Source organism: Andrographis paniculata, unplaced genomic scaffold (genome assembly GCF_009805555.1).
Source record: "Andrographis paniculata isolate CXL003 unplaced genomic scaffold, ASM980555v1 Contig65END, whole genome shotgun sequence".
NCBI lineage: Eukaryota > Viridiplantae > Streptophyta > Magnoliopsida > Lamiales > Acanthaceae > Andrographis > Andrographis paniculata.
This window is the reverse complement of record NW_026137601.1, coordinates 2,262,533-2,279,301: the sequence shown is the minus strand read 5'-3', so window position 1 is coordinate 2,279,301 and position 16,769 is coordinate 2,262,533. Positions and strand designations below refer to the sequence as shown.

Genomic DNA, 16,769 nt, shown 5'->3' with positions numbered 1-16,769 from the left:
TAAATCCTTCTAAATCATTGTGTTTGTTTGGGGGTTTGGATTTTGAGTTGAGATTTGAATAGTAAAAATTTTAAATTTGAATAATTGTATGATGTGATATAAATAGGTGTTGATATGATATTTTGAATGTAAAATTAATTTTTAGTATAATATAAAAAATAAAAACTAAATATTTAATTTGATTTTTTTTAAAAAAAATAAATAGTAAATTTAAAATAAAATGCCCCGAACAAACACACAAGGAATGTATGTTTTTTTTTACTAGAAGTCAATCACCAATGGGACTCTACCATGTCAGATAAGTGACGTGGTCAACGATCATGGCTCATGACAAGTAAGCAAAGACATATTTGCCTAATTTTAATTTCTCAATAACAAAATAAATTTACTTGTATTTTAATTTTATATTTGAGAATACATATAAACAATTATTTAAATAATATTTTAAAAATATAAAGGGCTTGTTTGCAATTAGCTGATAGATGTTAGCTGATTCAATCTGACTAGCTGATTCGATTAGCTGTTTGTATTAAAATGTTTGGTAAAATAACTGTTTGATATTAGCTGTTTATACATAAAATGACAATTGAGAACATTTCTATTTTATTTTTATTTTTAATATATTCAATTATGTTTTTTTAGTTTAGAATATTTAAAAATTTTTGTTATTAGTTATTGAAAATTGTAAAAGTGTTATAAAAGTATTTATTTTTATTACAGTTAGATTTTTAAAAATAATATATTTTTATTAAAATATATAAATAGTTTTTTCTATTGAAAATGATGTAACGGATGAAATGGGATCAGAGTCGTGAACAGGTAATAAATTTTTCGTGTATATATTTATTATGTTAGTTATCGATTAATTCATTATATTTATAATTTTCAATAATTTTAATTTATTTAATTTATTTTTAGTATAAAATTTATATAATGTAATTTACATATAAAAATAAATTATTAATATTTATATTTTATATTTTATGTTGATTTTAATAAATTTATATATTTTAACATTAAAATAAGTTTTATATAAAAATTAATTATTTTAAAGATATAAAATAAAACTATAATATAATAAAATATTCTAATATAATTAATAAATATCTTTATTTGTGTAAAATGCATAAGAAATTTTTAAGGACATATAAAGAATAATTTTTTTTTTTTACTAAAAAGCTATTTTAAAAAGTTGGGTAAGTTAGTTTTTAGAAATTAGCTTTTTGGGTCCAAAAAGTTATTCAAAAAACTAATTTACCAAACACCTAAATTAAAAAAAAAAAAAAAAAACTATTTGCCAAACACCCCAAAATTATTTAGAAAAAAAAAAAAATTAAAGGAACAAGATCCATTTTGCATCATTTATAAGGGATTCTTGTAGAACTTATTAGATACCATTGACTTCTGTATCTAATAAGTTTTTTTAATATTTAAATATATTTGAAATATAAAAGGACAAACTAAATTTTATAAAATTGGATTGAGTTAAGACTTAATTTTTGAATTTGAATTTTTATAATATTTATAAATAATATTTTTATTAAAAAAAAACTAAATAGTAAAAACTGACTATATTTTTATACATACTCATACTTTAAAAACATTTGAAATTATTTTTATGAATTAATAATAATTCATCAAAATATTAAATTCAATAATTTATTTGAAAAATTAAAAAGAAAAGATTAAGAAATTACGAAGGTGCCCTTCCCTGCAGGTAGTCAGAAACACGAGCAGTTCGGACTCCTCCGTGTTTGAGACTGGCGGCCCAAAAGCACACAGAGTCTTCGTTTCCCTCGTAGGTCAGCGCTCAATTTACACTTCCAGATCGACCACTGGATACGTAGAATCAACCATTGACGAATAATCGGAGAACACATTGAGGTAAGGGAAACCAATTTCCTTAATTCTGCGCGCAATGGGGATGGCTTGATCCTATTCAACATCGAAGATTTGGAGCACAAGTTCATCAGAAATTCATTCCAGATTCGAGAATGGGGACCCTAATCAGATCTAGGGTCTGTTTTCTGCTCCTTCTGGCTTTGTATATTGGTCTCTCCTGTCACTCGGCCACTGCCCAGGATCGCCGGCCGAAGAATGTCCAGGTTGCCCTAAGAGCCAAGTGGTCTGGCACTCCCCTTCTTTTGGAAGCCGGGTATGATTCTATACCTATCCTGATGTTTTGTTTTTATCCTCTGTAAGTAATGTTAGCTTCGATATTTGGGGCTTTTGATCTACTGTGAAGTGTAATTGTGGCATGGTCGTAATGAATTGTGCTTTCTTCCCTATCAGTCGAACTGCAATTGTGCAAGAAGTTTTTTGATTAGATAATTTGTAAGAAAGAGGTTTTATTTCCAGTTTTTACCATCTTACATGTTCTGGAATATGCCTGGCTTACTGTGCAGCTGCATTGTAGAAGATATGGTAGGTTAGCTGTTGGCTTTGTCTGCTGTCTTATTGTTTCAATTAATTTACAGTTTCTTTGGCCAGTTAAATTAAATGCCATGGCCGAAAAGAAATTTATAGTCATGTGTCTTTTAATGTAAAATTCTTACTTGAACTAAATAAACAACAACAAAAAAAAACAGTTCTTTCTTGTTGCTAACCAAAATGGATGTTTATACATAAAATATAGGGTCTGTTTTGATTGTATTTTGAATGAAATGTAAATATTGGATGGGATGTTTAAAATGAAACATAGGAGCTGGAGTTCATTTGGACAGGAAAGATAATTTTACTGTGTAGACTGCATAACGTGGAATGGGACGAAAACACAATTGAACACATTGTTTTTTGGCCAATTTTCCCCCTTTTTTTCTGGCCAAGGAAAATGTATTTATTATGATTATTATTTCTAAACTTTATTTTTCCCATATGTTGATGCATAACTTGTTGCTTTTTCTTCTGTATTACTCTTCCCTTTGGTAACCTGGGTTAAACTGTGATTTTATTTTGAGGTGTCTTGAATTAGGAGCATGTACTGAATTAATGCAACCTTGTTGTTCCAGTTCATTTTTGTTGATTGAGCACGGTCTGATACTCTTATATAATGATAAATGGATCAATAAATGCATAAGCACTGGGAAGCTACTGATCATAGGGTGAATAAGACCTTCTAGAAGCTTCTCAAGCTGGTATTGATGTATAAAATCAAGCAATAAAATTAATATAATGACTTCAGAATTGAACGGCAGCACTCTGTATATGAACATGTGAATATTATATTAGCTCCTGCAGTAACTCTGGCTTCTCTAAATAGAAAATAGACTCATTTATAATAAAAGTGTTTCTGCTTAGCACGTGATTGGTGATGATTCTATCAAATAGTGTGTCTTCTTTAGTGCATTATGGCTATTGGTTGTTATATTTTACAGGGAATTGCTGGCGAAGGAATGGAAAGACTTATTCTGGGATTTTGTCGAATCATGGATTCAGTCTGATAATGTAGACTCTGAATTGAATTCTGCTAAAGATTGTTTGAAGAAAATTTCAACATATGGGAAATCTCTATTAACTGAGCCTTTAGCATCGATTTTTGAATTCTCCCTCACCCTTAGGTCAGCTTCGCCTAGGTTAGTGGTGTATCGCCAATTAGCTGAGGAATCTCTTTCATCTTTTCCTCTAACTGATGATGATCTTACCTCAAACGCTATTGAAGGAGGGATTTTGAAACCAAACGAAACCACCATAACCAAAAACTCCGAAAGGTTTCTCTTGGGCATGAACCCCAATAGTCCAGGAAATAAATGTTGTTGGGTTGATACTGGTGAGTCACTGTTTTTTGAAGTTGCAGAGTTGCAGACGTGGCTGTCAAATCTCAATCACATGTATGTCCAGCACAACGCTATACTGCTACTCTCTAAAAAAGAACTTATAGGCACTAGTTTATATCCATTCCTAACAGAAAGCCTTTGGTTTAGTTGTAATCATAATATTCCTTCTTTTAATTCCAGGACTGATGGCACATTTCAGCAGCCCGAGATTTTTGAATTTGATCATATTCATCCAGAATCATCAGCTGGAGGTCTCACTGCCATTCTGTATGGAGGTCTTGGGACAGAATGCTTCAAAGAATTTCACCTAACTTTGTCAGAAGCTGCTAAAAAGGTTCAAATAGTAAAATATTATCATCCTGAAATGTAGTATCTTAAAAAGAAACTCAAATAGTAAGCACACCCCTTGGGTGTAGTTCCTTATCTTTTCTTAAGATTTATCCGGTGATGATGATTTGCTATGTAATCCTTAGGGTCAAGTGAAGTATGTTGCCAGATCTGTATTGCCTTCAGGGTGTGAATCAAAAGCTGCCACCTGTGGAGCTATTGGTACAGGAGAACCATTAAACCTAGCTGGCTATGGGGTGGAGCTTGCTTTGAAGAATATGGAATACAAGGCTATGGATGATAGCGCAATAAAGAAAGGTGGGATACTTGTAGTTTAGATGTTACTATTAAGATTATCTAGTGAGATTATCTTTGAAGAATTTTCTATTAATTGCAGGTGTAACTCTGGAGGATCCTCACACAGAAGATCTTAGCCAAGAAGTCCGAGGGTTTATATTCTCCCGGATTTTGGTTTGTTCATTCTCTCATTTACTAATAGAATTACTATCAAATAGAAAATAAGCAAATAAATGTAACTGGATGTGTTGAAAACTTGAAAACAAACACCACAATGTTAAGATCTGTTTTCATGTACAAAGGGTGAAGCACATGGACTCTCTATGTATTAATTTTCTGCGGGTAAAGTGTTTTTTAACTGTGAAAATATGTGAACATGTTTATGTGCAAACTCTTGTAGGAGCGCAAACCACAGCTTACATCTGAGGTAATGGCATTCAGGGATTATCTATTATCGGCTGCTGTTTCTGATACCCTGGATGTTTGGGAGCTGAAAGGTGATTCTTTATTGTAACTTAAATCAATCTTGATTAGATTTAAGCACTCATAACTTTACTAATAATTTCCATTGATGGGCCAGACTTAGGACATCAAACTGCACAGAGGATTTTGCATGCTTCTGATCCTTTGCAAGCAATGCAGGAAATCAATCAAAATTTTCCCACTGTTGTGTCTTCATTATCTCGTATGAAGGTAGGGCGTTTTTTCTCTGTATAAGTTGATCTAGCATGTTGTGATGTGTACTCTTAAGTTTGGGCTGGCAAATATATTGTTGATAACTTGATAATATGTTATTTGTGGAGTGATGGATAATGTGCTAACTTTCTTGCAGGTCAATGATTCCATAAAAGAGGAAATTATAGCAAACCAGCGAATGATTCCTCCTGGCAAGTCCTTGTTGGCACTCAATGGCGCCTTAATCAATATTGAAGATGTTGACCTATATCTGTAATGCTCCTTCACACCCTTCTCTCTAAGATCACTTCATATTCCTTCCTTGGTGACTCTCTTTGCTCCATATTGGGGAAAAAATAAATAATAAATGAAGTTCCCTATATTGTGTCATGAGACTCCTTTGATAACATGAAAAAGTACCATGTGGTCAGCAGTTTCCTTGCAAGATTACTTCTGCTTGCAACCTGTTATACTGGCTACTTCTGCTAGCAACCTGTTATGCTGGTTTGGTGTTTAGGTTGCAGTAGCATTCTGTAGAACACTTTATATCCACTACCTAGCTAAGAAAAAAAGGTAAATGCAAGGGCACATAAAAGGGAAAACAACACTTATAGTAATTTATAAATGATTATAATGTTTCCATAGTTGTGATTACTTAAGAAACACTAGCTATTATATTTCTATAATCTATATTTGCTACACACCATATACCTTTACACCCTTGTCCTTTAATTGGATGATAAAAGCCCAGGACAGTGCATGGCCAGTAACAATTCTTTGTTTTTCATGTTTACACTTAGTTTGTTGATTGTTTCCTCGTCTTTTAAAGCCCTGTGGATTCCTCTATAAGTTTTACCCTAACAAACTTCAGTTTTAAGCTGACTTGTGATGTATGTGTCATTTCCAGACTGATTGACTTGGTTCATCAGGAGCTATCATTGGCTGATCAGTATAGAAAACTAAAGGTATGTACTTTTAAAATTCCTATCAGTGAGATTAATGTTGGAGCCCAATTTGGACATAGTAGCTGGATTTACATTTCTATTTCAATTAGTAAATTTGAACTTAAAATCATTATTGAGCACATTCCTCTTGGTTGTGATACTTAGTTAACTAGTTTCCAAAATTGAATGTTCCCAATGAACTTGTAGATCCCTCCAAGTACTGTGAAGAAATTACTTTCCATTTTGCCCCCATCAGAATCGGATGCACTGCGTGTAGATTTTCGCTCTCACCATGTTCACTACATTAATAACTTGGAAGTGGATGCCATATACAAGCGATGGAGAAGCAATATTAATGAGGTTTAGCATTCTTCTAACATGTGTTTATAGTCCTTTAAGAATTACTGTACTAACATAATTGTATTCCATCTCTGGTCATAGATTTTGATGCCAGTCTTCCCTGGGCAACTGCATTACATTCGTAAGAACATGTTTCATGCAGTTTATGTTCTGGACCCTGCATCTCCACGTGGGCTTGAGGCAAGCGTGTATCTTGTCGACTTATATATAGATCTAGCATACACTTCTTGTTCGATCATGATTCCGTTATAATTTGAATGATGCAGACAGTTGATTTGATCATATCCTTGTTTGAGAATAATCTCCCAATGAGGTTTGGAGTAATATTGTACTCCGCAAAATTAATTGAGAAAGTTGAAGCAAATGATGGGGAACTTCCAATCAAATCTTTGGAGGATGATCAGGAAGATGTTTCTACTTTGGTAATTTCTTAACATTATACCACTATGTTTTGAGGCGTTTTCGAAATGTTCTTTCACATGGTAATGGCTTGTTGACTTCTTTGTTTGAATTGAAGGAACAAGTTATGAATATAATCATTTCACTTCTTTATCCTAATCAAATGCTGAATATGTTGGATTTATATATTTATCCGGCTTATGTGTTTCCTTTTAGATATTCTGGGCGAATTCATCTTGTAAAAAATAAAATCACTCATTTGTTGTAAAACTGCAATAGCATTCTGCCACTTTGGGCTTACCCAAATATTTGGTGTATAAAGGATGTTATGTAATAACTTCCTGTGACATATTAATATACTGAGCAACGTGCGGCACTCTCATTGTAAGTAACTACAAAAGTTCTTATTTGTTGATTAATTTGACATGGCTGCACATTAGATTCTACTACGTTGACTTTTCTGATCTTCCCCTATCCGACTTGAACTTTCATGGTAAAAATTATTATGGCCTGTATATGTGATGGCTTGGATGTTCCTGTGGAGCTATTGTGATTTGTTTCCTCCATGCTTTGATACAGTTTCTCATTGATCAGACTCTTGAAAATAACTTTTACATTCTTACAATTTGAAACTGCGAGCCATTTAAAAGATTCCTCCCCCAGATTAATGTTTAATGATTCAATAAAGTAGAAAAGGATTCTGAGATAAACTGCAATTTAATTAACCATTATGCTTGAAAAAAGAATTTTAAAATGCTAAATGATGGCGGGAACATAACTTTACTGATGATGTGTTGTTTTCTGTTTAACAGATTATACAGCTTTTTGTTTACATCAAGGAGAATCATGGAACTTTGATGGCTTTCCAGTTTCTGAGCAACGTAAGGGTTTTCAATCTTTTATTAATCAAGCCACTGGTTGCTCTGCCATTTCTTTACTGGCCATAATCAAGATATCATGGAAAGAGTAGATTGATATTCTGGTTCTTTAGTTGGGTTAATACATTCAGCTAAGGAATCAAAATGAGCTCAGCTGTTCTACCCTTGTGTACCTTGATAAACAAAAATTTCATGAAAAGTATGCATTACAGACATGTTTTACGTGAGAGGGTGACATATGTTCAGTGTCACATGATATTATAATCATTGTACAAAATCATGAAGACTTATATGAAGATGCACTTTTAAAATTTCAATACAGGGCTAGTTCTTACTAAAAATCCTTTCGTGTGTTCTTTTGAGGATGTTTACTTAAGATATTACTATTCATCAAAAAAATTTCCTCAAAAAATATCAAATCAAAATTATACTAGAAATTAAATTTACATTCAAAAAATTACATCGTCACCTATTTATATCACATTGTGTAACTATTTCAATTCAAAATTTTTAATATTCAAATTCTAAACACAAAATCCAAACCCTCAAAAGAACACACCTGAATTCATCTTAGTGGATATAGAGTAATGTACATTATTTCTTATTGACATGGAGCATATCCAAGATTGTTCTACCCTGTTTGCTTGCAATCAAGTCATTGTTTCTTTAATGTTATACCTGTTCTAAAATTTATCCTTTGTGATTTTAGGTGAACAAATTAAGGCTTGAATCGGGTGCAGAAGACGATCCAGAAACACATCTTGTAGAAGGAGCTTTTGTTGAAACAATACTGTAAGACTTTGAAAATTTCTACCTGATTAGTTACTGTCTTGTTGGTGTTCTCTGCCATCTGCAAGGCACATTTGATAAAATACACTTCCATCAATAATCAGAATCCTGTTACTTTAAATGATTCTATCAACCAAATACCTTATTATATAGCTCCACCTCTTAGGCCAAAGGCAAAATCACCACCGCAAGATACTCTGCAGAGACTGGTGAAGGATCAAACATTGAATAAACTCTCTCTGGAAAGCTCCATGTTTGCTTTTAAATTGGGTTTGAACAAGTTGGATTGTGCTCTCTTGATGAATGGGCTTGTCTATGAACCGAATGAGGTAGACATCAATGCAGTTCTACATCCCTCTGTTCTTTGGAAGTCCTTGAGATATGTCTGCAACAGTTTGTTTTGATCCCTTTTTTCTTTAAGATATGTCTGCAGCAGTTTTATGCTTTTTTTGAAAGCCATAGAACTTACGTGTTGGCTACATCACATGGATCTATTTGTTTATTACATATTTATTTCCTTGTTAATGACTAAGAAACTAAAGACTGGAGGAAGAGATACTTTGCTAATTGATGAGTGCAGTAGTGATGAATCCTATTAGGTGAACTTTGGCCAATCCGTGCAAGATAAGAGTTACATCTAAACATATAAACCAACCCTTAGAAGTAACAAACATTTTAAATATCGGGAGAGAAAGGTTGTATTTTTTTAGTGTTTAGTAATTTTTAGGGTTTTTATTGTTAGTTATTGGAAACTGCAAAAGTATTATTAAAATATTTGTTCTGTTGTTTTTCTTTTAATATTTTATAAGAAATAGTGTATTTTATTGAGAACGACATGTAGTGTTTTGTGAAAGTAAACAAAACCAATTTATATTGAACCTCTATCAGCTGTTCTTATTACTTTGTAACCGAAAATGGTGAAACCAGATTTAGCTTGAGTTTCAGCGGTCAACAAATAGTGGCATTATCAGCAGGTATGTGATGTGAACTTTTTCTTGGATCTGCTTTCTTCAGGAGGCTCTTTTAAATGCCGTAAATGAGGAACTTCCTAGAATACAAGAGCAAGTATATTATGGACATATAAATTCTCACACTGATATTCTGGAAAAATTTCTTGCCGTAAGTGGTGTCCAGCGATACAACCCAAAGGTATCTCTTTGTGTTATTTTGAATTCTTTGATTGTACACTTTTCTATTGCTTAATCTTGTAAATCTTTGATCATGTAGATCATAGGAGATGGGAAAGCTTCACCCAAATTTGTGTCTTTGTCTGCATCAATTCTTACAAAAGACTCTGTCTTGAATGCTCTACATTACTTGCATTCTCCTGAAAGTAAGTTGTTGTAAAGCACAATCAAGAATGCACATTTCTTGAAAAAAGTACCTAAGTTTGCCATATTATTTCAGCTATGGATGATGTGAAGCCTGTGACTCATCTTCTTGTTGTTGACATCACATCAAAGAAAGGGATGAAATTGCTACGGGAAGGAATACGCTATCTGGTAATTTTTATGCTTCACTTGTTTACATTATTATATGCATGATAATATGATTCATTTAATTGAAGTGATAGTTTGATCTCTTGTACTATGGCCAATGCTCTATACCTTGCTACATTAGCTGTTTGTCAAATTGAATGTTCTTGTACATAGGTGTTATGTTGCTAATATCGTGCATTTTGTCATAGACCGGGTTTTCTGCATGTCCTGTTTCACCCTGTAGTTATCTGTTGTCATATGTGTAGCAGTGTAGCTAATTTCCTATGTAGTTTGTTCAGGTTTGCATTTCATTGTGTTGATATGTAATATACATATAATATTTTCTACTGTATGTTTTGCAGATTGATGGTTCTACAAATGCTCGAATTGGTGTGTTGTTTAATGCTAATAAGGATACAACATTACCTGGTTTCGTGTTTATAAAGGCTTTTGAAATAACTGCATCATCATATAGGTATGTGAATTTTCTATTTTGTTTCGATATCCCTCAAGTTAGTACGTAGATGTTCCACATAAATCTTACTTTGGGTTATTTGATTGTTGGTTTTTTAAGTTTGTTTTCTTTCCAACATATTGTACATTGCAGCCATAAGAAAGGGGTGCTACAATTCCTTGATCAACTCTGTGCTTTCTATGAGCAACACCATGTTGTTGTTTCTGGGACTAGTGAAAGCTACCAGTCACTTGTAGATAAGATCTTACAATTAGCAGATGCAAATGGTTTGCCGTCGAAGGGCTATGAGTCTGCACTGCCTGAGTTATCTGCTGAAAGTTCAAGGACTGACTTAAAAAGGGTATTTCTTCATCCATGATAGAAAATGTCACTGAAGCAGTCTGATCAATTATCTCTTTAATCAACTATCTTCCAGTGAGGGCTTCTGAATTAACTTACTTTTCCTTCGTATGTATGGAATAATATAGTTTGTTTTGCTTATAAACCTTTTAACTCATGTAGGTAAATACTAAAGAGTCTCTGTTTCCACACAAATGAACCTTCGTGTGCCTCATTTTATTCGTTTGTGTATGGCAAAGAATGTTTTAACAGCTGCAACCTAGCAAAATACTTGGCTAATGTTTGACCAGTTACTTAAAGTATTGCACATATATTTTTATCCCTGGTTATGACAATAATAATTATGATTCATATAAGTCATTCAAAATGAGTAACATTTTGTAGTGGTACTTGTTCTGCAGGTGGCCCAATTTTTATACAGTACAAGTGGTATAGAAGGTGGTGTAAATGCGGTTATCACAAATGGGAGAGTAAGCTTTCTGCTTGCCTTTAGAGCATCACTATCTAATAGCATTATTAGATTATTTAGACCTTCATTTTGTAGTAACTTGTCTAATGATTTTTAATTTTTTAGTTATTAACTGTCTTCAACAATGATTTACTTTTTTTTTTTTGTGCATCTCTTGATGAACACTTCTATTTTGCATCTCATCAATAATTTTTTTCTTTTTGCTGAGTCCTTGTGTAATGTCAATGACCTTTTCCATAGGTTATCCGAATATTTGATGGGAGTTCATTCTTGAGCCATGATCTTCGTCTTCTTGAATCTCTAGAGTTCAAGAAACGAATAAAGAATATTGCGGAGATTGTTGAAGAAATCAAGTGGGAGGATATGGATCCTGATCTATTAACTAGGTATGCACACCTTATGTGATGCAATCTGGTTTCCATTTTCCCATCTTATTTATATCTTTTAATGAAATTTTTTAAATCACACGGCAAGCTATCAACTGGTTCAGCATGTTGATGCACACAAGTCTCTGTAATTATATGTTGTATGTCATCTTCAAATAATTGAAAACTACTATTTGCAGCAAATTCATCAGTGACATTGTTATGGCTCTCACCTCCTCAATTTCTACAAGGGATCGAAGTTCCGAAAGTGCTCGCTTTGACATTTTAAGTGCAGACTACAGGTACCTACCTATTTGCAATTTCAGAAAATTAAGTATTGTCAGGAGCCAGCATACTTTTCGTGTTCATGTCCAGGTTTCAAGAATTTATTGCATGTGTTTTTGTCAAGCCAGAAGTAATATAAGTATTTCTTACTTCTATATTATTGATGCGTCTTAGTGATTTTAGTAATGCTCGCCTTCTTAGTCTGTGTTTTTAATATTCTTTAATATTCTCATTGGTCAGACTTTTCACATGTTTTGCCTTCATGTAGTTATCACTTGGACACTAACGTGACTGCTTTTGTTCTTACTCGTGAAATTCCCTGCTCCCTAGTCATTTGACTTCTGTCTTTCATAGTTCCAATGTACCTTGTATTCTTGCAAGATCTAAGGTCCTTTGTAAAACTATAGAATGTAAGTAGAGAAAATGAAGACCTCTTCTTCTTGTACTTTTCACAGTGCTGTTATTTTGGAAGATAAACTTTCAAGCATTCATATTGATGCTGTCATTGATCCCCTGAGTCCTTCTGGTCAAAAGTTAGCTGCTCTGCTTCGAATTCTGTCCAAGTACACCCAGCCGAGTATGAGACTTGTGCTGAATCCAGTGGTACGTTTATCTCACGTTTCTTATGCTTTGATATTCCTGCTTGCTAAACAAACCTGTTGAAATGCTGTTGCAATATTGCTCTTGAAACTTGTACAATGAGAAGAGAGAGAGATGATTTCATATTGTGAGAACTGAAATATTATCTGCAATCATCAAACAAGGTAGGCTTGAAAATTCTATTGCATTTGTTTGGGGGTTTGAATTTTGGGTTTTGGTTTAAATAGTAATTTTATTTAATTTTTTAATTTGAATAGTTGTTTGATGTGATATAAGTTAACTAGAATTTAACTAGAGTTTAGTTATTTTGAAGCATCCATCTGAGACTCCGAACTTTAAAGTAATTTTTGGTACGAACAAATGTGGCCAACCTTCTACTTACATATTGGTTTTACAATAGTTTCTATCGTCATGTCATCCACTCATCATTCTAATGCTTATTTAATTTGGGCAATTGGAACATTTTGTTATCGACTTGTGGCTGTGTATACCACTTCTGGAATTGTGCTTGAACAAACGATTATCTTGTATTTGTGGCAGAGCTCTCTGGCAGATCTTCCGTTGAAGAATTACTACAGATTTGTAGTTCCCTCACTGGTATACCTAATGTCTCTGAACTTTATCCTCTTTTGTCAATTAACTTTCACCCTTTCATCACTCGGGTTTTTTTTTTGTAGGATGACTTCAGCTGTACAGATAACACAGTTCATGGTCCCAAAGCATTTTTCGCTAATATGCCACTCTCGAAAACTCTAACTATGAATCTTGATGTTCCCGAACCATGGCTTGTTCAGTCTGTGTATGCTATGTAAGTTTTTAAATGCAATCTGGAGTCTTTTGAATGTTCAGCACCACTATTTGCATGTCTGCTGAAGTGTCAGGACTTGGATTTTGCAGCCATGACCTGGACAACATATTGCTAGAGAATCTTGCTGACACGAGGACGTTGCAAGCGGTGTACGAACTTGAAGCTCTTGTACTTACAGGTAAAATTATATAATCTAAGTTTTTCAGTCAGTCCAGGCATGCTAATTATTTGTTAATGGAAATGTGAGTAGGGCATTGCTCCGAAAAAGATCACGAACCTCCCCGAGGTCTGCAGTTGATTCTTGGAACAAAGAATACTCCCCACTTAGTTGATACACTCGTCATGGCCAATCTGGGTTACTGGCAAATGAAGGGCTTTCCTGGGGTGTGGTACTTGCAGCTTGCTCCTGGTAGAAGCTCTGAACTCTATCTTATGAAAGAAGATGGTGACGGAACTCAGAAGACGACGTTGTTGAAGCAAATCATAATAGATGATTTGCGTGGTAAATTGGTTCATATGGAAGTGGTGAAGAAGAAAGGCAAGGAGCGGGAGAAACTGTTGGTTCCTACTGATGATGACGGTCATTCTAGTTCCACGAAAGTAAGATATTAAGATTTTTACTATCTACACCTCTTCATCATAATGCATTAAATGAAGCCCTTTTATCTGACTTCAAAGTCGTATCAAATGAAAATGTTTGTTTAGGGTAACCATAACAGCTGGAACTCCAACATCCTCAAATGGGCTTCTGGATTCATCGGAGGAAAAGGAAAATCTAACGACGAAAGCAGCTCCTTGGTAATCCATCTTTTTTATTCTTTCTTCCGTCTCTTCTTATTTGCAAGACTCCGCATATATAAAGACTTGTTGATTTACTGTAGGTTTCTGAAAGCGATGGTCGCCATGGACAGAAAATTAACATATTTTCCGTTGCTTCTGGGCACTTGTAAGTATCTTGTATCTCTACAAGCATTTGATATCTGTCAGTCTAGTAGAAGCACCATGGGCTTCATTATAATCATACGAATGTACTTACTCTTGTTTATATAAAAATTTCTCTGCAGGTACGAACGGTTCCTGAAAATAATGATTTTGAGTGTTCTGAAGAACACAGATCGACCGGTCAAGTTTTGGTTTATAAAGAACTACCTCTCCCCTCAATTCAAGGTTTTATGCAAACTCCTAACTGCCCATTGTCAATGGATTTCTTGCTATATGGTTCTTAATCCATTCAACACAATCATTATCACATTTTGCCAGTGTCTATGTTGAAGTGTTTACGGTATCCTGCAGGACGTAATTCCCCATATGGCACAACACTATGGTTTCGAGTACGAGTTGATTACCTACAAGTGGCCGACATGGCTCCATAAACAGAAAGAGAAACAGAGAATCATTTGGGCATACAAAATCCTTTTCCTAGACGTCATTTTCCCGCTAGCCTTAGAGAAGGTATTTGTGGAAACACTAAGCGCAGACAATGTGTTTTCTTGTACTATCCTCGCCTAAGGTAAAAAGCATTGTCGTTGCAGGTTATATTCGTGGATGCAGACCAAATTGTGAGGGCAGATATGGGCGAGCTTTACGACATGGATTTGAAAGGAAGATCTCTTGCATATACTCCATTCTGTGACAATAACAAAGAGATGGACGGCTATCGATTCTGGAAACAAGTACATCCCCACTCTACCTATCTCTCAATATATTTTTGGAGCCAACTTTTTTAAACCAAGAGCGATTGATTTTTAATGATGTCGAAACAGGGATTCTGGAAAGATCATTTGCGAGGAAAGCCGTATCATATTAGGTGAGTGCAGTGTACCTCATTGTAGTAAATGATCATCTTTTCATGTGTTCCAATATATTCTACGGCCCGTCATTGCTGCTGCATCCTTTCGCAGTGCTTTGTATGTAGTTGATCTTGTCAAATTCCGGGAGACGGCTGCAGGAGACCAGTTGCGAGTAATTTATGAAACTCTGAGCAAAGATCCCAACAGTCTATCGAATCTTGATCAGGCAAGTGAAGTTTGATTCAACATCATAATTATGAACTTGAGCTCAACCCAATTCAATTTTACTCCGCTGTAGGATCTACCGAACTACGCCCAACACATGGTGCCCATCTTTTCCCTCCCCCAAGAGTGGCTATGGTGCGAGTCGTGGTGTGGCAATGCAACAAAATCCCGGGCAAAGACAATCGATCTGTGCAACAATCCCATGACAAAGGAGCCCAAACTCCAGGTAGAAGTCGAACAAAAAACTTTTCTTGCTTACCTCACCAATTTCCTCGCCTCACTTTCGCTTGTATCCATTCCCCGTGCTGTGCTCCTTCCCTTGCAGGGAGCCAAAAGAATAGTCACAGAGTGGCCGGACCTCGATCTTGAAGCCCGGCGCTTCACTGCCAGAATCTCAGGCGAAATCATAGAAGAACCACAGGAACAAGCAGCGCCGCCACCGCCACCACCTCCCCAAACCGAAACTGCAAACAACGATGCATCGGAAGACATTGAGTGGAAAGCAGAACTTTGAATGCTCGAGCTTCCGACAGACATACCTCAGCGCGATATGATCAGAACACTTTTCGGAGGAGAATCGTTGTCGACGATGCTACCGGACTTTGGTGGTGAAAGAACTGAAATATCAGTGTATGTATCAAGAGCGTTCATATTTCTTTTCCTAATCTTCCTTCCAAATGGTGGTTGGGATTGGGGACACTGAATTTTGTCTGTCTCAAGTATGTTAGGTAGTACATGAGAGAGAAAGAATGAGAGAGAGAGAGAGAGAGAGGAACTATATATTAGTTAATACTACTACACACACTTAACACTTTTTTATCAATGGAATAGAAGAATGACATATTTATCTCTGCATCATTCAAAAACAGTGTAGAATTAAGAGTGAGAAACTTAACTATTCATGGTATGATCTAAGATGTGTGACTGACTGATAGCATATGTGCAATCTGCAATCTTCTTCTTGTTTGATTGATAGCATACCTTAGGATGGCAGCCACTGTTTATGGGGTCTAATCCTTCCCATATTTCTTTCTTTATCAAAATACTACATCACATCATTATCACACAGAATCATCTTCTGCACCATTTTACAATATTAAATATGGCAAATGATTGTGTTTGTTTGGGAGTTTGGATTTTGAGTTGGGATTCGAATAGTAAAAATTTCGAATTTGAATACTTGTATGATGTGAGATAAATAGATGTTGATGTGATATAAATAGATGTTGATGTGATATTTTGAATGTAAAATTGATTTTTAGTATAATATAAAAAAAAAAATACGTGATGTTTTTTTGGGGGAAAAAATGAGATGAATAGTAAGATTTTGTTAAAATCCTTCAAACGAACACTCTTCCCTATTTGAAATCTCACCACTTCCTTACATCCATTGACAATAATCTTTCATAATAAACATGTTCTAGTTATGTGCTTATGTTCTTCATTCAAGAATCTTGTTGATGGACTGTTTCTGGTTTTCATCCTTGGAAACC

At 34.5% G+C, this 16,769-nt stretch overlaps 1 protein-coding gene across 1 annotated transcript; it reads left to right on the top strand.

Moving 5' to 3' along the window:
• Nucleotides 1–1,748: 1,748 nt before the first annotated feature.
• LOC127262234 (UDP-glucose:glycoprotein glucosyltransferase) lies at nucleotides 1,749–16,132 on the top strand. The gene is made up of 37 exons (XM_051290827.1): nucleotides 1,749–2,155; nucleotides 3,375–3,827; nucleotides 3,954–4,107; nucleotides 4,247–4,418; nucleotides 4,498–4,571; nucleotides 4,798–4,894; nucleotides 4,978–5,090; nucleotides 5,230–5,345; nucleotides 5,980–6,037; nucleotides 6,224–6,376; nucleotides 6,458–6,556; nucleotides 6,643–6,798; nucleotides 7,588–7,656; nucleotides 8,363–8,445; nucleotides 8,609–8,771; nucleotides 9,457–9,591; nucleotides 9,670–9,775; nucleotides 9,850–9,944; nucleotides 10,283–10,395; nucleotides 10,528–10,735; nucleotides 11,136–11,204; nucleotides 11,444–11,589; nucleotides 11,769–11,870; nucleotides 12,309–12,456; nucleotides 12,994–13,050; nucleotides 13,131–13,261; nucleotides 13,351–13,439; nucleotides 13,512–13,861; nucleotides 13,967–14,059; nucleotides 14,143–14,207; nucleotides 14,326–14,428; nucleotides 14,555–14,713; nucleotides 14,794–14,934; nucleotides 15,025–15,068; nucleotides 15,163–15,277; nucleotides 15,350–15,502; nucleotides 15,602–16,132. Exons 1-37 carry the CDS (start codon nucleotides 1,995–1,997, stop codon nucleotides 15,788–15,790), a joined length of 4,932 nt encoding a protein of 1,643 aa, XP_051146784.1. The 5' UTR covers nucleotides 1,749–1,994; the 3' UTR covers nucleotides 15,791–16,132.
• The last annotated feature ends 637 nt before the right edge of the window (nucleotides 16,133–16,769 follow it).

Excerpts from the sequence above, each read along its gene's own strand:
- LOC127262234 (XM_051290827.1), top strand. The coding sequence starts at position 1,995 with ATGGGGACCCTAATCAGATCTAGGGTCTGTTTTCTGCTCCTTCTGGCT. Across the intron at positions 6,038-6,223 it reads ATCAGTATAGAAAACTAAAG|ATCCCTCCAAGTACTGTGAA; the intron begins GTATGTACTTTT and ends ATGAACTTGTAG. Across the intron at positions 12,457-12,993 it reads GACTTGTGCTGAATCCAGTG|AGCTCTCTGGCAGATCTTCC; the intron begins GTACGTTTATCT and ends TATTTGTGGCAG.